General features: G+C 53.4%; 1 protein-coding gene across 1 annotated transcript in view; it reads right to left on the bottom strand.

Annotated features, from left to right (window-relative positions):
* Positions 1–237: 237 nt before the first annotated feature.
* The window catches only part of XYLT1 (xylosyltransferase 1), a 188907-nt gene continuing 167577 nt past the window's right edge, over positions 238–21567 (bottom strand). The window contains exons 10-12 of the mRNA XM_039885582.1: positions 14955–15150; positions 9125–9458; positions 238–4674 (exon numbers count right to left, since the gene is read on the bottom strand). Of these exons, the coding sequence (XP_039741516.1) occupies positions 4352–4674; positions 9125–9458; positions 14955–15150 (853 nt within the window). The 3' untranslated portion in view covers positions 238–4351. The remainder of the gene's footprint in view (positions 4675–9124; positions 9459–14954; positions 15151–21567) is intronic.

The raw sequence follows: 21567 nt of genomic DNA, 5'->3' as shown, positions 1-21567 counted from the left end.
GATGACACGGATTAGCGATTTCTGAGCGTCTGCAGACTGCAGGCCGGCCGCCCCTTGCTTGCGAGGTAGCCACGAAAGCTTCGAGAGGCTCGTTCTTCTCGGGTGTTGGTGCAGATGGGAGGGACAGGGCGGTCAGCGCTCCAAAAATAATTTTAAGGCCACGTTTTAAAAAGGAGAACCTAAGGCTTTTTGGGGGTAAGTATGGGTGGGGGGGAGCATGTTGTAGGGCAGAGGAAAGGGATGCATGAGAACCAAAGACGATGCGAGGGGTCCGTACAGTATCCTGTTTGCAAGATAAAATAAAAGATAATACTTCCGAGAGACAGAGACAGAGAGAAACAGAGAGACAGAGAGAATTTGCATAGATTGTACATTCAGCTCAAGCAGAACTGGCCACCTCTACTTCCCCCGCCCCAAGTAAACTTCTCAGCGGACGCAGTGAGGTAGCACCTGTGGTAGACCCATGGGCAAAGTAAAGTAAATGAGGCAGAAGCAGAGGACACCCCGTGAGCCGCACAGCTCCCGCGTCGCTTCTGAGGAAGCTTCTGGACATGCGGCTGCTAAAACCTGGGGTTTGGAGAGAGCCGGCTGCCTCACACACCATCCCTGTCCTGGACCCCGTCCTTGGCCTCTCTGCCTGGCCTGGACAGATGTGGATGTCCTCTGGGTCCCCAAGTTTGTTCCTTCCCTCTCCCCGTCAACACCAACTGTCTCGGGACCTAGAGAGCGGAATAAGCCGGTCTTCCCGGGGCTAGTCAGAGGTTCCTGCCCCTTTCAGAGTCACCCTCTCTCTCAATGCTGGGGTGATGCCCAACTCCCTTTTAAGCCACCTCTCCAGACAGCAAAGTCGCTGCCAGGGTACAGGCCGACCTGTGCGATTTCTCTTTGCCCATCTCGTTTTTGTTTTTGTTTTTTTAAATCTGATTTAAAAATCAGATTTCCAATAAAAACCTGGGTTTCCAGCTTCCTGTACCCAGTAGGAAGTGTCTGCCCGGTCACTGGCTGGAGCTGGGTGGCGGCTGCTCTTCCTGGCCGGGTCGCGCGTGTGCCAGCCGGCCACCGTCCCCGCCACTCCCCGCTGTCTTACACCACCAACTGCTTTGCTCATGTTAGTGTCGTGGGTGCCACGGGCGTTTGGGACCTGACCATAGGGTGTGGCTCCGATCTGGCGGGCCTTTGTGACAGCTGTTCCCAGCGCACCCCCTTGGAGCCTGCTGGGGTGCCGGTGTCCTGCGTTGCCCAGTGAACTTGCTCGAAGACCCCCAGTGGGGTCTTCACTCCCTGTGGCCCCCCACCCCCCAGCAGTCACCGCTGTCTTGTATTCTGCATCTTCTTGGCACAGAGATCAAGGCTCCAGCTGGCGTCCTTGCGCCTGCGAACTAGAGAAGAAGGACGCGGGGGCCGCAGGGTGCCGGCGTGTGCTCCGAGAAGCCGGCCCTTTCGGGGGCCTGCGTGGCCTTGCTCAGCCTCTCTAAACTCCACCTGCAGTTTGAAAAGTTCGGCTAGCAACGGGAAATGAGTTTAGAAGGACCCCTGACCCATCGGAAAAGCCTTTCTGCAGAGGGAGGAGCTGGTGCTGGCCCGCGGTCGCTCTGCTTCTCAGACTGGAGTGGGGGTCCCAGGGGCCTCTGTCCCCCAAGGCTGCCTGACCAATGGCCTCTAGCAAATAAATCATCCTTAGGCAGGTGAAAAAATAATGAGTTAAACTATTTGGCCTGGAAAATATCAACTTCTCTCAAATCATCCTGTGCTTTGTTTGGAAATTCTCTCTTCCTCTTTTTTAAACCACACGTAACATCTGCAAAGTTATTCTCTGTCCAAAAACAAAGGACATTAAGGAACACCCTGGGTGACTGCTCGGCATCCCAGAATTCACTGCGGTGAGTGGGAAAGGGAGGGGGTGGGGAGCTTCCCCATAGTAAGCAAGCTCTGCCACTTCTCCCTGTGCCCCAGGGTGGGGACAAAAGTCAGCAATGTCAGTGGGTGCAGGAGGCCTGTCTGGGAGCCTGTGGGCTCACGCTGGGTATAGGGAGGTGTCAGGGCTGAGGCTTCAAAGCCACTCCAAATGACACCAGGGAAAACGTGGAGTCCTGGTGGCCGGTGAGGAAGGTAGAGGAGGCTCTCTGGGCAGCTGCGGCCAGAGGCAGAGGCTGGGGGCAGAGGGAGCGTGTGGTGTGGGCTCCCACGCTTCTAAGTCCATTCGGAGATCATCTGGGCTTCTGAGAAGGCCTCGCTAAGGTCCCTAGAGCCACTGCTGACAGTGTCTCTCCTGAGCTCCCTGGCTCCATCTGACCACCTACTCTCTTCCTAAACTGCATCTTTCTTCTCCTGGGCTTGGGAGGAGCCTGTTTCCCTGTCCTCTCGTCACGTCGCATAGAGGGTCACGGTCAGGCTGGCTGGGAGGTCAGCGACGGGGGAGGCAGGGACAGCCCAGCGTCTGCTCTCTGCACAGACTCCCTCCACATAGTCACTCTGTCGGGTCCTTGGGCCTGGGGCGGGGAGGCAGGGGTGCCCAGGAATCCCAACACCTCAGGACTGGGGGACTGGGAGAGGCTAAGGCGAGGAAAATCGAAGCTCTAATGTCCCCGAGTCACCCCACTTTCAGCCAGCGGATGATGCTGGCTGAAGCGTTCCTCTCGTGGTGTGCAATATCCCTTCTTTCCTCTGAGGACACGGCAGAGAAATAGAGAGAAAGAGAGAGAGAGAGAGAGAGAGAGAGAGAGAGAGAGAGAGAGAGAGAGAGGGCAGACAGACAGACACTAGAGGATGGGGAGCAGAAGAGGGGGAAGGGAGGGGCTGGGAGGGGCCTTACTTGAATAAAGGCAGCTTTAGTTAGATAACGTATTGGACAAGCTGCAAAAACAGCATCTACTAATTAGTCATGGACTAAAACACGTAAATAATAAATACCTAAAGTGTTCCTTCTCTACATTCTCCATCGCCCACTGGACATCCTGCCTTGCTGGGTGGGGGACGGGTGGTTTTGGGGCAACCTCTGGCTGGGAAGATGCTCAGCAAGGACTGCTCTCCTGGGGGAGACTTATTCAAGGGAACCCTGTCCTTCGGGGAGGGGATCGGGGGTCGGGGCTCTCGGATGAGCAGGGGGTGCCGGGCGCACAGCAAGGAAATCTTTCAGGTTTCTGGAACTCAAGCCATTCGAACAATACCATCGTTTAGGTTTTAAACGGCCGGATACTCAAGCGACCCACGTTCTCGCCCACGTGTGTCACGTGGGCCCGTCGGCAGCTCGGATAAGGAAGGGCATGAATTTAAAAACCAGCTGGGAAATGCTTTTTCCTGGATGTGAAAAGTCTGGTCATGTGGTTTGGTCACGCCCATCAGCACCGAATGGGGGATTCTCAAAGGCCTGGGGTGCCGGGCCTGGGGACTGAGGGGCTCGGGCAGGAGACGGATATTGCTGTGCTGTCCAGCTCAGGAGTTTTGCTCCAAACCATCTCTGACTTTCAAGGCCGTGGACTCCAACGTTCCCCCTGCAAGATCAGCGAGGCCATGGGTTTGGCCTCCTGGCCCACGAATGGCTGGGAGGGCGATTCTCATCGGCACCGCCCCATTTCTGCCTCAATGGGGAAGGGGTGGCCTGGGACCCAGGACATTTGGCAGTCACGCTTTGGGTGGACCTTGGACATGACACATCAAGAGGCTTTCCTGCTCATCTAGTTTCTGAGAAGAAGGGCTTGGGGGAGGCTCGGAGCCCTCCTGAGCCTGCTACCTATCCGGGGAAGGGCCGGCGAGTGTGACTTTCAGTGGCCTGTCATTTCAGGGCTGGCACGGGGTTTCCCAGCCCAGAGGAGCAGGAGGATGAGCCGAAGGACGGGGCTGGGGATCAAACCCACCGGCTGGCAGCAGCGCTTTTCCAACGGGGGTTTTGCAGAGCCCTTGGGGTCTGAAGAGGTACCTTAGGTGGTGATGCCCTTGGCAAAGGGACCGCCTGGTGGGCTGGGCTTTGAGAAGGAGCCTCTCTCCCCAGCTTCGACCACAGCGGCCTGGATTTCATCGGCACCTTGAACTTCCACCCACGACTGCGCTTAGCCGACAAAGCCCTGCAGCTCAAAATAAAACTCCGAGAATCTCTTGTCTGGGGGGCGGGGCATCGGAGGGGGAAGACGAGGACCTTGGAGGGCTCGAGGGTCAGCCAGGAGAGGTGACATCACGGCGCCGAGCCCGAGCCATCCTGCCAAACGCGGGTTGTCGTCGGCAGGCCCCGCTTTGCTTTGGCCCTCAAACCTCCCTCCCCCATCATTCTGCGGCCGGGAGAGCCCCTCCCACAAAAGGCGCCCCCGGCCTGGGTAGGGGGGCCTGTTCTCTGCCATCCGCGCACAAGCGCCCAGTGCTACCTGAGCCGGCCGTCGGGCTTGACCGCCCCCAGCTCCGACTTGGGGTCGGGGCTGAAGGAGCTCCAGGCCGTCTGGCTGCAGGTCTGCATGACCGGGCAGGCGCTGGGGCCCGTGGCGCAGACGTCCATGGCGGTCCACACGCCGCCCACCAGCGAGTCCAGCCACCGCTCCAGCGCCGCGCCCGCCGACGCCGCGTTCCTGCGCGCCTGCTCCACCTGCGTGGCGCTCACCGGCAGGCTGAGGACGGGGTTCAGGCTGTGGAAACTCTGCTCCATGTAGGCGCTGCGGGGGGGCCCGTTGTGCAGCCTCAGGGCCTCCTCTGAAAGCAAAGGGGACCGTCACGTGGTTAGAAGAGCCGAGAACCGGGCGCCCGCGGGGTGTCTGGCACCCCGATTCCCCGCGACAGCCTCGCCAGCAAGGTCTCTGCGCGGGCCCATTGCACGGGTGGACAAACCGAGCCCGCGAGGACGTCGCTTGAGCAGTTCTGAGCCCGCTCGCGCCCGCGTCCGTCCGAGCAGGGCATGGCGCGTGCGCATATGCCTCCCGCAGTGTTCATAGAGCACCTGCTGGGCGCTCGACATTCGTTTTTTATTCAATACCTGTTTTTAAGCACCTACTTTATGCAAGGCCTTCACTCAACACATAATTACTAACCGCCCCCTATCAAGGTGTTCAGGAATTTGTTCATCTGATAAAGATTTATTAAGTGCTGGGTTCTATCCTACCTGGCGGCGTGAACCAGGTGGACCAGATTACAGTCCAGTGGAGGGAGACGGATGGAAATAAAGAAAGAAATGAGCAAATGGGGAAGGTCCTTTCAATCAGCGATAAGGGTCATGACGGGAATAAACGTGGCACTGAGTCAGAGCAGGGAGTTGGCACACTGTGGCCCTTGGGCCACATCTGGCCCCTGACCTGTTGTAAATAAAGTTTTATTGGAACATGGCTGTGCCCGCTTGGGCGCCTATTGCCTGCGGTGGCTCCTGAGTCACCACAGCGGCGCTGAGTGGCTGAGACAGAGACGGTAAGAGGCCCTCAAGGCTGAAGATATTTACTACCTAGCCCCTTGCAGCATAAGCTTGCCGATCCCTGGGTGGTCGGGTGATGAGGGTGTTTACTGTGGATGAGGCGGGCAGGGGAGACCTCACTGAGGAGGTGACATCGGTGCTGAGAGCTGATTAGTGTGAAGGAAGAAGCCACGAGCAGGCAGAAGGAACGATGAGCGCAAAGCCCCATCAAGCACCTGTCCCCAAACACGGAGCTGGGCTTTGAACCCGGTCTCTCGACCTCAGCGCCTGGGGAGGGGCCCTGCTCTTGGCTGCTGGGTGCCTCCCATGGGCTCTGCAGAAGCCACCGGTTTCTGTTTCTGTCCAAGGCGTGGTGCACCACACACAGCAAGGTGTCCTGGGAAGCATGGAGCTTGGACCAGAGCAGGAGGGTGGGGGAAGGGGGAGCGAGAGGTTCCACGGGCTCTGGTGACAGCTCTGCCCAGCTGAGCACCGGTGCCTCGGGCACGGTGACCAGTCGGGCTGTGCATGCTTGTACCAGGTGGATCCCCCTGGGCTGGCAAGAGGCTCAGCTAGAAGTGCATGTGCTTTGTCAACAGCAAAGTGACACATAAATGAGAGGGACCGTGACTGCTTCCCAGGGCTTAAAGATGGGGAAGCAGAAAACGCAGTCATTTGTGCTGAAGAGAAGAAGCTAGACGTTTCTGTTCCGAAGAAGTTCCCGCTCATTGCTCATCTGACTGCCAAACACAAGAACGCATATTTTTAAAAACATCGGCCGATGACCCTGGTGAGCTGTGTTTTACTAGATCGGCCTTTGCTGCACCCAAGATAGCCAGGATCAGAAGAAGCCTCATAAGAGGAATTGGCGTCCAGGAGACTGACTGACAGCGGCCATCACCCTCGGTGGCCCAGGACAGCCCTGATGATCAGCAGGTGATTTTCTAACGTGTGTGGCTCTGAGCGGGGAAGAAGGAGGAAGAAAGACCACATATGCGCTCGCCCTTCTAAATGCAGTGGGACCAGCTAGTCGAATTAAAAACACGCCTTGACTAATACAGACCCGTTGTCTTCGGTGCAGGTCTGATTTCTCAGCGCCTCCATCCTGCAGACGGGGAGCGGGGGAGATGCCCGAACTGACATGAGGCAGGGCGCGCCGAGGGCGAGGGGCAGCCAGCAAACATCTGAACGCGGGGCGGATGCCGCAAACCCTCACGGAGAACAAGGTTACCGCGGGCTGCGCCCTCACAGAGTCGGCCTGCCTCCGTAATTAAATTTTCCTCATCAGATTTCTGGAGATTACTAGGGATGCATCGATAGCAAATTACTCTTGATGAATCATTTAACAGATCGCATCTTCCACTCCTTGTCATTGGAGCACCGCTCGTTGACAGACAGGATTACCGATGACGGGCAGTGCTCACGGTGAGGTACAGTGACCCTCGGATGTGGGAGGGAAGAGCCTTGATGTCCTTGGAAACTCCGGGAGAAAAAAACGGGGGGAAAAAAATCAGGACCCATTGAAGGACCCCGGGCTATTTTACGGGGGCGGGGGTGAAGGCAGGTCCAACGGGCCATCGGACACAAAGAGGAGACTGTCCTTCCGCCTCCACGTCTGGCTTTGGAAACCCTGAGGGATGCCGAGGCTGTGAACCAATCAGGGGACACCCAAGGGCCCTAAGTGTCTGGTCCAGGTCATCCTGGAGGAGCCGCCTCTGCCTGTTTCACGGCGGGGAGCGGAGAAGCAAACTTCCTTCTCGAGAAAACGAGAGGTCTCTATCTTTCTACTTGCTCGGCACCGAAGCTTAACAGAAGTTGACAGAATTCACTTCGATCCCTTTTTGTAGGACTCAAGGCATCCCCTCCCACCCCCCAGATCTGTGCTCCCCTCTCCTCGTGCCACTGGCTAAATGGCACTCAGCCCAGGACGCTTTTTAGCTAACAGAGGCTGTAATCGTTTCTGGCTTCTGGGTTTGTGATCTGTTGCATAGTGATGAACAATTGCATATACCCAGAGACCCGGCAATCCTGTTTCTAAGAATCTATTCCATGTATCTGCGTCAGCACATACAAACTCAGGTTCAAGAACCTTCTTTGCACTGTTATCGATGACAACCACGATGACAGAGTCATGTGTCCGCCAATGGGTCCTTGACCTAGCGGAATACTCTGCAGCTGGTGGCTTTATATGTGCTGACTTGGAAAGCAAACGAAGCAATTCTCACTGCAACACGTAGCATCCCATGTTTACAAAACAACGGGGTGTCTGCGACTTATTTTGCGTGTTTATGTTTAAACTTTAAAAGCCTCGAGAAAAGAAGGATGCACACCGAACTTCTGGCAGTGCGTACTCCCGGGAGTAGGGTTGAGTGGCCGAGGTTGACATTCCAGGGATAAAGGGAAGAGGATGGGGCAAGTAGAAAAAGAAAAGTAACCCTTTTAGATGAATAAAGGGGAAAAAAGGCAGGCACGTCAGGGGCCTGACGTCCCTCTCTCGTCCCTCCGTGCCCAGTGGAAGCCACCATCCTGAATCTCGTGTCAGTGACACAGCTCTCTACTGACACACGAATCCTGAACTCGTGTATTGCTGGCTTGGCCTGATCTTGGACGCTGAAAACACGCACCGTCATTACGGTTTCTTCTGCGATGTTTTCCCCTCGATGCTGTGTTTTAGAGACTCATCCAAAGGTCCCATCATCGACGCTCAGGGCCGTGTGTTACTCCACTGTCTACAAAAACGACACACTTTATCCGTGCGCACGGCGGACACCCGGATTGTTTCCGGTTTGGCGCGGCGATGCATTTCGGTGTGGCGGGGCGTGTGCACGTTCGATTTCCCTGGGAAATGCGAAGCCATTTCCCGAGCTCGTTTTATCACGTCTCCCCCTGCCACGGGCACTGGGACGGTCCTTCCCACGCAGGATGCTGTCTTGCCTGACGTGCCCCAACGTGGCGGGGGGAGTGGGATCTTTTTTTGTTTTGCTTTAATTTGCATTCCTCTCAATATTCATGAGGCTGAGCATCTTTTTATATACGTGTGGGCCACTTAGGCTCTGTTTCTCTCTCTCCTTTTCTTCTTTTATATAGCAGGGGTTGGCAGTCTTTTTCTATAAAGGGCCAGATCGCCAATATTTTTGGCTTTGCGGACCATCCAGTCTCCACTGCGACTACTCCAGGCTACCATTGTAGCCCCAACCATGGTCGATATGTTAATGAATGGGCCTGACTGTGTTCCAATAAAACTTTATTTACAAAATCCGGGAGTGGGCCGGATTTGGCCTGGGGCCTGTGGTTTGCTCTGATTTATGGGGTTTCTGAATTTGAGTACTTGCTATATATCCTAAATATGACACTTTTTCTTATGTGTAGCAGATATTTTCTACTAGCATGTGGTACGCCTTTTCACCTAAGGCATCACATTTTTGATGAACAGAATTTCCTGTTTTAATGATTATTGTTTAAACAGTGAGCAAGAGCTGCTGCAACTCAATCTCTGTCTCGGTTTATCTCCTAACTTGCCTTCAGTATGATCAGGGCCTCTGGAGGTCCGACGGGAGAGCATCTAATAAAAAGGTACCTAATAGGCAGACAGATGACGTCACCTCAGTGTGCCTTCCAGGGATAATGGGAGAAAATGTACTGGGACCGGAGAGCACCGTTCATGAAAATGGCCCCCATCCCCCACGTCTGAGCAGCACCGCCTGCCCCGGCGGAGGACCCGTGAGGATGGACCGCCGCCCCGCAGACACTGGGAGCACTCACCCGGCTTGATGGGCTGCCTGTTGGAGAAGGTCAGGGGTGCGACGAGGAATTTGCTCTCTGCGACTGGTACCCAGTGGTGAAGAATTTTCACTGTCCAGACCCCGGGCCTCAGGGGCAAGTTCAGAGGGGGCTTGTAGTGGGTGAACTCGGCAGTGGATTCGATCAGGATGTCGTAGGTGGCGGCGATGATGTTGACGGGGTCCACCCAGACGACGGTGACGGTCACGTTGGGGCCCTTGCCCCACTTCTGCATGCCGACCGGCTCGTCCATGGGCCCCAGCAGACCCCCAAAGTTGCGGAAGAGACGCTCCTTCGCATCCCAGTCAGTGCCGACCTGAAACAGGAGAGCGAGACCTGCGGTCGCCGGGCCTGTGCTGGGTCCCAAGAAGGCCTGGGGTCCTGCCTGCTGGGCTTCGCACACCCATTTACCGGTGAGGAAACCGAGGCTCTGACTAGGTTGCTTGCTCAGAGTTGGACAGGCAGCTAGCGGAAAATCTGGGATCTGGACCCAGTCTGGGGGATTACAAGGCCTGCGGTCTGTTCACTAAACGTTTGGCCTCCAGTGCCTGGTGCGTGGTGTGTTGCTTTGGGAAAAAAATGTGCTGAATAAATGAATGAATGAGTGAATGAATGAATGAATGGCTGCTTGCGGGCCATTCCGAGCAAACATATACCCGGCCGGTCAGCAGGTACAGCTGGCTTCCAACTGCTCCTTGGTTTTTGGGGTCACTGAATGAGAGTGGAGTCCAGTTTCTAACGCTGCCTTGTCATTAGCCAGGGAAAGGGAGGGTCCCTCAGCATCACCTGTCATCAGCAGAAGTCCACGTGGTTCTCCCAGGAGGAGACAGATCTGGCCTCCCTAAAGCATTCTGAGCTGGACCCTCGGAGTGGGAGGCGGTTGTTTGATCCAGCCTTCCTGCCAGCCTCCTGGGGGCGTGCGTGGCCCTGACCGACCAGGGACCCGCTCTTCCTTCTCTCCCTCCATTTTTGTCACCTGAAATGTATTCTCCACCCTGTAGCCGAAAAGACCTCGTGAAATGTCCCCGCACCGCTCAAATCCCAGTGGCTGGGCCGCAGCTCTCACGTGGGGCCCTGGCACACAGTAGGTGCCCGATCGATATCTGTCGAGTGAATGACTTGGCAAAAAGTGAATTAACTACGTGGACCTGGACACTGAGCTCTGTTGCCATTTCAGATCAAATTAAATTAGGGGTCTTCTGATCCCCCAGGAGGTTTAATTTGCTGGTTTTGAAGACACAGCATGTGGGCACGTTGGGAGCAGATGATGAGCACACGACAAGGCTCACACTGCTTCTGTGCTCTTTCCGTGACCAGCATCTCCAGTGTGTGCGTGTGCGCATGTGTGTGTGTGTGTGGGGGGGGTGTGTATACGTGTGTGTGTGCTGGCGGGTGAAGTGAGAGGCGTGCATACCTACACATCATGGAGAAGGCTCTAGATGTGTGTTGTAAACAGGAGCTGGTTTACTTTCTTGTTCCTGTCACGAGTCACTACGTCCCTTCTTTACCCAGGACACAGAGCTTATGAGGTGTCAAGCACGAAGGGGAGACTCTGTCCTGATCCCCATTTTACAGATGAGGAAACTGAGGCTCAGAGCAGTTGGCTAATTTGCCATGGTCAGTGACGGGCAGAGCCAGCAGGGGCCCCAGGAAGTCTGACCCCAGAGGCTGGGTTCTTAGCCACTCTTCTGTGCACTGCCTCTCATTCATTCATTCATTCATTCACTCACTCATTCATTCACCCAACACACATGTGCCAAACGCTTACTACCTGCCAGGGGCGACTGTGACACATGCATATTCGCAGCTTGCTTCAAGCGTCTAAGGGTAGCTGAGGCGGAAGTACTGATTGCTGTGACATTTCTGCAGGGGCGCCGCTCCGCCCGGACCTGTGAAAACCTGGCATTTTCTGCCATCCTATGGCTCAGCAGGGACTGGCTGCGCCCAAGGGCCCCTGGTGCCTAGCACGTAGCTGGGACTCGGGAGGAATTCAAATACGGCTACTGACGAAAGAAACGCAGGCACGAGCGAGCAGGATTCGAGCCATGCCTCTAAGTCGTAGAGATTCTTCTAAAGAAACCTGGTCCCATTCCGTCCCCACCTGCAACCCCATCAGCTCCTCGTCGTTCTTCTTAAGCCCAGTGTCTCAGTCCAGCCCGAGGCGTCTGGTCCTTTTTGGTCTGGCTCCAGCTCTGGCTCTGTCCTCCTTTCTCCCGTCCACTCGCCCCCTGAGAAACTCTCAGCACCCCTCGAGAACGGCTGTCCTTGCCTCCAATCCTGCCTCCGCGCCCACCTCTCTCTTTGGCGCAGTCTGTCTTCCTGTCGCCGCTTCTCCCTGGCCAGCTCTGGCTCATCATCTAGAGCTCAGCCAGGGCGTCAGCTCTCTCTGGAAGCCTTCTCTGCTAAGAGGCGCCGCTGAGGTGCTTCTCTAAGCATTGACCCATCGCAGCTTTTTTTGTTTTGTTTTGTTTTTTGTTTTTTTGCACAGTATTGCAACTTTCAGTCTCTCTCCCTAACTCAAGACTGTCAGCTTGATGAGGGTGGGGACTCCCTCCGGCTCGTTCATCAGTGGAGCTCTAGTGCCTAAAACAGCACATAGTAGGTGCTCAGTATCTATCTCTATATCCACTGACCTATCTGTTCATCTATCATCTGTGTCTCCAGTGATTAGGGCCTGAGCACCCAGGCCCTCCACATGCTGGCTCTCCAACAGATACTGAAAGATGGATTAATGGCCATGAAATGATGTTAGGGTCTTGCTTAAGGAAGGGATTTTTGCCTAGTGTGGGGGCACCCCAGAATATCCTCCTTCGACCCTCCATAGAAATAGGGGTGAACAATTCTCTGAAGTCTGACTTCTAAAACCAAGATAACCGGGCAGAGGGCTTGTGGAACAGTTGACAATGGAAAACCTGAACCTAGTTTCTAAACCTCGGAGAAGAGGAGGGGTCAGCTGATAAGCACGAGGGGAGGAGGGCCTGCCTGAGATGGAGCCCTGTTGCCGTCACGTCCTCTGTGGCCTTCGAGGGCTTCTTGTCAGGCTCACTCTGGAAGTCCACGACCATTCACTCCAAAATAATCAATTGCTCATATTTAAGTGCATGTTCAAGTTCAAGCTTAACATACTGCTCCCAGCTTTGGAACCACCAAAGGCTTCCCACTGCACTTAAAACACAATCCAGATTTCTTTCCAGAGGCTGCAAGACCTCTCATGATCTGTCCCCTGTCCCCTCGGTGACTTTTCTCCTACCACTCTCCCTCTCACTCGCTGTGCTGTGGTCACACTGGCCTTGCTGCCCCTCGAGTATGCCAAGCCCCTGCCTGGAGCCTCAGGGCCTTTGCACATTCTCTTCTCTTGGAATATCCAAGAATGCTTCAGATCTCTTACAGGTTTCAGCTCTTAAGTCATCTCGCTAGAAAAGCCTTCACTAATGAATCATCCCTTCAAAAGTAGTCCCTGTCAGCCTCTCGAGTCCTCAACAGTCATACGAAAGGAGTTTGATTTTCTTTATAATACTTGTCATTAGCTGAAATGTTGTTCCTTCATTTGCTCACTCATTGGCTGGCGGCCACACTAGACAGCAATTCTGTGACATCGAGGGTCCGGTCTGTCTGACTCACCGTTGTCCCCCCTGTACCTCGCATACCGCAGGCGACTGGCTGCTGAAGGAATGAGCATCCTCCCTCTGAGCCACCTGCGTGGGACTCCCACGGGATGGAGCGATCTCTCTGAGTCGCCAGCCTGCCGTGAGCCAGGCGCCACGCACAGCCCTGCGACTGTGACAACGTGACGGAGGCTCTCAGCAGCCCCTAAAGTGGCCCTGCAACTCTTTCCTTTCTTCCTTTCCAATTTTGCACTTGCTTTAAAATTAAGGCTTTAGGAAAAAAAAAAAAAAAGAAAATAAGACATACAAGATTCGGGGCTCCCAGCATCACTCGCTGATACTCAGCCAGGGATCTTGGTGGCTCTCATGCCGTGGTACCAGGGCTGTGGTAGGAACCCTCACAAATCACTAGCCACAGAGTCGCCAGCATCATTTGTCACTGCCAGAAGTGCCCAGTCACCCACCAGCAGGCTGATAAACAGGGAGAGCCCAGCCACCAGGCATCCATCTCATTAATGGGACATTAATGCCTTCAATTGGCCGCTTGGGCTCCCGGCACAGACTCTAACTGGGGCAGAGTCTAATTGCCCCCTGGCGCCGGCAATTTATGGAGCGGGCTCCCATGGCAGCTCAAGTCCAGCTGATCCATTTGGAGCCTTAATTGAAAATGGTGGCTTCACAAGTTAACTCTCTCCCGTGCCTGCTCAGTGCCCATGTAGGAGGGCACGTGTCAGCTAGGTGGGACCAGAGGGGACAAGAAATGGACTGGCCAGGAACACAGAAGCGGGTGGGAAGCTTGCCCCCAGCCCACTCCCATCCCTCAAGACTCTCCATATTCTAAAATCGGACCATGCATCCCTAGCCCAGCAGCCAAACTCACTGGGGATGCTTAACCCCAGGGGCGAATCAGCTTCGGCTGCCTTGCCGACATGGGAAAGGCAGAGACCGATGCTGGAGTTTCGTGTGGGCAACTCTCACTGAGCTCGAGCATGTCCCCCTTCCTTCCCAGCGCAGGCACTTATTCATTCCGCCACCTTATCCAGTGATTACAAATGCTACGTACTCTCCCGTGTGCTGGGGATGCGGCAGTGAGAGAGAGTGACATTGCCTCCATTCTTTTGAGAACAGTCGCGAAGTGACCAGAGAAACCGACCAGATGATTTTAGGTGGTGGGTGCTAAGAAAAACATAAAATATTGTGGAGAACGTAGCCCCTGTGGCATAAGCGAGTGGGCAGGGTGGGCTTCTCTGAAGGCGTACCACGTGGATTGAGGTCAGAATGACAAAAAAAAAAAAAAACAGTGAAAACCTGGGGGAAAACGTTCTAGGCAGGATCAGCACGTGCCAAGCCCGAGGCAGGAACTAACTTGGCACGTTTGCCGAAGACACGAGATATGTGACCGGGGAGGAGAGTGGCACTGGGTGAGGCTGAGGAGGAGGCAGAAGGCAGATCAGATCCGGAGGCAGGGCTGAGGTTACAGGGCGGTGCTGGATCAATCCATCTCCCCAGGCAGAGAAATAACTACACGCTGTTCTGGAGAGGTAGAAACGGCACTCCATAGATCCATTCATCAGTCTACCTGTCTGTCCATCATCTATCCGTCCACTGATGAATCCATCCCACCATTGATCCATCCATCGATGACTCTATCCCATCATTGATCCATTCATCCATCCGCCCACCCATCCACTCATTCATTCAGCGATTAACCTGGTGCTTATTTTGAACTAAACCCTGTACTAGGAACAGGGGAGACAAAAGCAAAATCAAACGCGGGATTTGCAGCCTAAGAGACCTGAGCTCAGTTTTGAGCTCTTCTACTTCCTGTGATCCAGAGTCGTTGGGTCTCCACAGGCCTCGGTTCTCCAATCTATAAGGTGGGATGGATGCCTCTGCTTCATTAGGAAACTGGCTCCTTACTAGTCTGTTACTAACACGGGTTTGGGGAGAGTCGCTGGCTGGGATAAAAAATTAAAAACGAAATAGAAGTTCTACGGTGAGAAATAGATCGAGGCTCCTGGTTGGTCTGGTCTGCTGACACCAGAGGGACCACGCGCTGTCCCTCTCTTCCTGCCCTGTTTAGGATACCAGTTCCAGTGTTTGGGGCTCTCCAAGTCCCCTCCTCCATCGCCAACTACAGGCGTCAGACCGTAGAACGGAAGCCAGCAAGGGGGCCGCAAAAGGCAGTGAAGCGTCTGGCCTCTTACCTCGGAAAACTGAAGCCTCCCAAAGTCGCTGGGTGGGCTTGCGACCTTGAAGACTTTCTTCGGCATCACCCACGTCTCCAGCGTCTCGAGTTTGCTCACGGCCAGATTGGTAGCGTGATGCTTGATCAGAAAGCCCTGGAAGCGGTCGGCGAGGAAGTAGAGGTGGACAGAGGCTGGGTGGCCCATTGGGTAGTACCTGAAACACATGCACAGTGTCTCGTGAGCCCACAGGTCAGGGCTGGCGTGTAGGCTCACGGGGGCGCACCTCGCCCACCATGCTGGTCCTGCTCTTAAAATGAACCCTGTTTTACATAGTGCTTGCCATATTCTGAAAGCTGCTCTCTGAGAATCTATGATCTCGACTAAGTATTAACAATAACTTTTTGGCTGAATATAAGTAGAAAGCTTGCTGACCGTATAGGAGCATAATAAAGAAAACAAAAATCACTACTTCTGATGCTTTTTTTCCCTAGACAATGTCAGGTGGCAGACATTTACTGACCCTCTGGTGCTAAGTACTAGGACAACGGTGTGCGAATAATGTCATGTTGACATATTTCCTTTCTGCTTTGTTTTCTATGCATACACTTGCATAAACCTTACATAACTGGAATCGTAATATACACAGCGGGCTATCTCCCGCTTTTGCTTCATAGTCTTTCTCAAGCATTATCGCGTCTTTGAAAACTCTCTGAAAACATGATTTTTGTGTGAGCGGGTGCATATACGTTATTCCACTGTACGGAAAGCCGTGTTTTATAGAGCAAGTTCCCCATCGTTGGCTGTTTAATTGGTTTCTAATTTTCCGGCCATTCTAAACAATGCTGCATTAAACATCCTCGAGCAAAAAATGGTTTTTGGAACCTCTCCCTCTCTCTCTCTCTCTCTCTCTCTCTTTCTGTCCCCTTTCCCCCATCTCCAAGGGGCTCTTTATGTCTACTGCCCAACTTCATCAGAAAGGTCGTTCTGATTTACTCTCTCACTGTCCTCACCCAGGGCACCGGGTACTATCTTTAAAAGTCATTGCCAGTCCAGGTCCACGCATACACACAAAGAGGTAGCCATTGTTCTAAGATGCCTGTCTTTGATCCACAAAGGCTAGCTGGCTGAAAGGGGCAGAGAAGCTTGGCAGAGTCGCCCCCAGATCGTGAGGTGGGGGCAGAGAGCCAAGGAGGGAGGAGCCTGAAGGAGCCTGGTCGAGCCCAGCTTTGTCCTCCCTACTTGTCATATAAATGGCTGCCGGCTTCCGCATAGCACTCACGGGATGCTGGTGGCCCTTTAACGAGGGCATTTCACATGCCACTGTTCCCGCTCCGCCTCCCTCCCTCTGGTCCGATCTGGACTTTAAGTCTTTCTGTCCAGTTATCATGGTCAGGGAGCCGCCTCTCTCCCTGTGTTTGTGCATCTCTGGAAGTCACTATGTGGCCGCTGGGATGCCCCCGGGGCTCTGAGGAGAAGCCTGCGCTCTCTTCAGACAGCTCGCTGGGCGGTGTGGCTCACACAAGTCAGCTTGGGGTCCGGAAAACTCTCCCCCTGGACTGTGCTGAAGATGGTGCCACAATGGAAACGGTCTCCAGCTGTGCTCTTCACGTGCCACGTGGGACCCCTGAGCACCCCTGAAATGCGGCTGATGTGACTGAAGAACTGAATTTCTGATTTCGTTTCATTTAAACGTCAGGCCCCATTGGTGGCTCGTGGTTGCCTGCATTAGTGTCCCCAGCTCTTCACATCTCCTGTCTCTATGCCCTTTTCCATGTCACCTGGCAGGTATCCTTGCGTGCACGAGGTGGTCTGTTCCCCCTCTTGCATCTGCTTTGGCCAGCAGGATGGGGTGGCAGGCGTGTCATGCCAGCTCCCAGCCGGGGCCTCGCGAAGCCCTGCACATTTCCACGTGCCTCTCCCGCCCTCTTGCGATTCCTCAGAGAGCATGCCTGGAGGGTGGCACACTTGGGGCAGAGCAGGGCCACCCCAGTCGTCCCAGCTAACAGCTCCCAGCTCACCTCCTGACCTGCAGCTGGCTGCAGATGCACGAGAGACCCCAGCCGGGACCAGGAACACTGCCCAGCTGACCGGCTTTCATTTCAAAACACGGATTTGGGGCTTGTCTGTTACACGGCATTATTACAACAGATAAATACTACGCTGTCGATGTTTGCTCTGTAAGGCGGGCGGGGTCAGTGACAGCGTGGGGTGGGGGGAAAGGCAGGAGGGCTTGTAGGCGTGGGCCTCGGGAGAAGAGTTTCTGGGAGGGAGTGGTCCACTGCACTGGCTGCTGCTAAGGCGTCAAGTGAATGAGCAATGGTCAAGCGTTCTAGGAATCCAGCGGCTAAGCTTCGATGACTTGCTTTCCCTCGCCGTCTGTCAAGGAATCCTGTTGTATCCACCTGAATCCATCCCGTAATCCCCCGTGTACCACCAGCATCCCTGTCTCAGCCACCATTGTGCCTTACCTGCCCCTTCTCAAGAGCTTCCTTACTTGTCTCCCTCCTTCTTTGGCTCACTGGAACCTGTTCTCACAGCAGCCATGTCCATCGTCCCCTGCTTAAACACCGCCTGCGGCTTTGCTCAGTGCTTAAGATGAAACTCAAACGCCTCACCTGGTCCACAAAGCCCCGCCTCTTTCTCCAGCTGCGTGCTGTTTCCCTCTGCTGCGACCCACCACCTTCGAGCCACGTGGACCTTATTTGGGAGTCTACGGAAACCCCGTTTGGATTCTTGAACCTGCTGAGCTCGTTTCCACCTCAGGGCCTTTGCACGGGATATTCTCTCCCCTGGGAATTCTCTGTCTTGTCATTTTGCCTAAAGGTTACCACTTCGGAGAGATCTTCCTTGAGCGCTGAATCTTAAGTCACCAGTGCGTTGCTGTCACGTGACTTTACCTTGACCGTCAGTGCAGTGTCTGCCCACAGGGATCCTCTGTCCCCGTTTATGTGTGCTTAGATACGGTTTGTCATCACACTAGCAGGAGGGCCTTGAGCTCAGGGGGCCAGGCCTCCGTGGGTCACGGCCCAGTACCCAGTGCCTAACATGAGCCTGACACATGGGAGAAGCTCAACCAGTATTTGTCGATCGAGTGAAAATTCTAGAAGAGTTTTCTCTTGAATCTTTTGCCTCTAATGTACAACTAGTAACCTGGGAATGAACATGATGCCCTCCGGCGCCCGCGTTAACTGCACATGGTACTTAATTAAAAGTCAGAAGGGCGTGAGTTTTAACTAGATGCAGCACAATAAATACCCAAGACGCAATATAACGGAACCTAAAAGATGCCACAGATGCCATCATCAGGCCCAGAGTTCTTTTTTTTTTAAATTTAAATAAAGTGGGCATTGAAAAAAAATCAGGGGACTCACAAGAATCTAGTTTTCTGATTTGTCTTGACATATGGCTGGCAGCCACAGGTCTACAGCCCCACAGGGCAGGAGCGTGCTGGCTTTCAGCACCAGGGGCCACAGGTGCCCGAGGCTGGCATGGTCAGCCCACCCTGCAGGGGCCAGACGCGTGCCACTTGCCTGGCCCCGGAGGTAAGTGGCCCGAATCTGAGGACTGGCAATAAAATATTGACGTCCTTATCTCTGGAAGGCATCTCGCGAACCAGTTTTGTTTTCCTGTTCTCTCAACCGGCCATTTTGAAAATTTCTACGATGAACATACATTATTTTCTAATGGGAAAGAAAATCGATACGCACTATTTTTATGAAAGGTTATACCACAGACCGGAAGGACACAATTTGCATGAAGTGCCCAGAGAAAATAAAACTCTCGAAATAAAGTTTTCGCTTGTTGTTTCCCCAGCTACCCCAGGGGTAGGAATTCACTCTCTTTTGCCTTTTGGGATAAAAGTCCTTTGTCCTGATCTATTTGCGGGCTCATATTCATAAATGGATCGGCTTTGCCCACAGCGAGGCACAGTGGTTCTATTACGATAAAAAATGAGCAAGACGTTGAAGGATTCCAGGCCCGCAGCATCTTGATGGCTCGCTTAATCCCAAAACAGGCACCGGGAGAAAATTTCAACAATCCTAAATAAATTGGGGGTGTCTTCCGGAATTCCTTATAAGATCATTTACCTTATAAACTCTCTGAAGCTTGGGATTAAAACTATTCTTGACTGACATTCAGTTCCCAAGTGTCGGCTCTGTGCTCTGTCCTGGGATTTGTACTGCGTTTCTGTACAGGGAACAGGATTCTGACCCTGGACTAGCAGGAGGACGAAGACCTTCGTCACTGACCGTGACCCAAGATGCTGCTGCTACACGCAATGAAAGGGTGAGAGCAAAGCCTCTGAGCGACTTTCGGCTTGGGAAAGGGAGCGGTGGGCTATCGGGCGGGGGTGCTGTCAGCAAGCTTCACAGCTGAGATGTGGCAGCTGAGATGACCCTTGAAGCCTGGGACAGGGTGATGCAGGGATGGGGGGCACAGGGAGCAAAGGGAAGCACAGAGGGGACACTAGTGACAGAGCGTGTGGCTCACTCAGTAAGCTCCCTGTTGACTGCTTTTGGCAGCTTCATAATAACGGCATGAACGTTCACGGACCGCTTCGTCTGTAAAACACCGTTAAAACGGGGCTAATAATACCGCGTAACTCGTAAGATCGTTTCTGAGGATTAAAACGATTTATGAATAAAAGGCCTTATTTCCTTTAAACCTCACACCCCCTTCTGCTGTCAGGTTTATTATTATTCCCACTTCACAAACAAGGAAACTGAGGGTCAGAGAGATTGATGACTTGTCCGAGGTCAACAGACGGAAAAGCAGGGCTGGGTGCAAACTGCAGGTCCCGGGTTCCTTTTTAAATGAGGTCAGAACCTGCAGGCTGAGCCCACGAGGGGATAATGAACACCTGATGCAGCTCCGCACAAACCCAGCCGGCTATGCGAAGGCCCCCAACAGGAAACTCTCCAATGTTTTCATAATTTTAATTCCTCAGGAGAGAGAGAGAGAGAGAGAGAGAGAGAGAGAGAGGCGAGCAGGGAGGGACACATAGGGGAGGCTCGGTGGAGAGAGACTGATGTTAATTATTTTTTCTTTGCTTTAAAAGATAAAGGAGAACAAAAAAGAGCAGGAAAGTGATTAGAGGCACTTTTGGAAATCCATCCTAAAAAAAATAAATCAGAAAAAAGAAGGAAAGAAAAAAAAAATCTCTCTGCAAAAGTATATTCATCAGAACATTATTCACAACGGCCCATTACTGACAATAGCGACAGGAAAGGGCTGGATCGAGCAAACTCCGGAGTTTTACTCCGTGGAACACTAGCGGCGTTAACAAGGATCATTAGCATCACGGAAGCTGCAGAACGGCACAGGGAGAAGGGGCTCACATGACAACGCCCGCCCGGGAGAATAACAGGACACCACATTCTCATCGCGAATATGTAAATATCTGCAAAGCGCTTTGCGGAATAGAAGCCACGCAGGATGGGAAGCCCTGCTCGGTTTGGGGGAAAGCGATGGAGGGGAGGGGTGACGCCCAGTGATTTTCCTCCCTTCCCCTCTCCTTTCCGGGGCATTCGAGAACACTCTTCCCTCCACGGCAGCTGGTACCGGCCAGTGGCCAGCGAGAGGGTCCTAAGGGGTATCTAAACGTTTTAAATCCCAGTTCTGCATTTTAACGCCGTTCCTGGTTGTATTCTAGGTGTGGTGCTAGCAGTATGGTCATGTTTTCCAAAGGGGTCTTTCATAGAAACAAGCGAAGTGTCCTTCGATAGATGATTGGATAAAGAAGATGCGGTACACAGATGCAGTGGAATATTACTTCAGCCATAAAAAAGACGAAATGCTGCCATCGGCGACGTGGATGGATCTTGAGACTATGCTAAGCAAAAGAAGTCAGTTGGAAAAAGTCGAGAACCACGATTTCACTCACATGTGGGATGTAAAACTGAATCAAGCACCAAACGAGACCAACGAAATCTCATAGGGAGCAGTATGGTGGTTACCGGGTGGGGCAGGGAGCGGGGGAAGGCAGACAAGGGCAAAGGGGTCAAACGCATGACTGTGAAAGACTTGACTTTGGGTGGCGACACACGACGCGGTATGCAGACGATGTGTTATTGAATTGTACCCTTGAAACCTATGTAATTTTATTAACCGAGAAATTTAATCAAGTACAAGAATTTTGAGAAAGGCTCTTGACTTTTCGGAGATAGATATTCAAGTATTTATGGCTGAGGCGATGTGCCATCTGGGACGTGCCTCGGTCAAACTGCCCTCGGTCAAACAGGTCGGCCCGGGACCGGTCACTGCTGGGGCTGGGTGATGCCAGCATAGGGGGGCTACACTTTCCTCTCCGTTTTGGATATATTTGACATTTTCCATAATAAAAAGTGAAAAAAAAAAACGAGTTCTGTATGTTCACAGTTACCTTCCATTTAAGACAAACATGACTACGTAACAAGGTGACATAGAGCTTCCTCCTACAACACATAGACTTAGCGTAAAGAATGAGCCCATTGAAAAGAAATAACGGGGTGACTCTCAGACCCAGGGGTCGGAAAAGGTTCAAGTGCAATGACGGCTTAGACCGGAAGGGCTCTGAACGCTGGGGTGGTCATGCAGATGCTTTTTAGGAAAAGAGATGAGAAGCATGGCGTGGGGCCACCGCCCCTAAAGC

This window comes from Pteropus medius, unplaced genomic scaffold (assembly GCF_902729225.1).
Source record: "Pteropus medius unplaced genomic scaffold, Ma_sr-lr_union100, whole genome shotgun sequence".
Classification (NCBI taxonomy): Eukaryota; Metazoa; Chordata; class Mammalia; order Chiroptera; family Pteropodidae; genus Pteropus; species Pteropus medius.
Note: the sequence above shows the minus strand (reverse complement) of the source record. Positions and strands in the feature narration are given on the sequence as shown.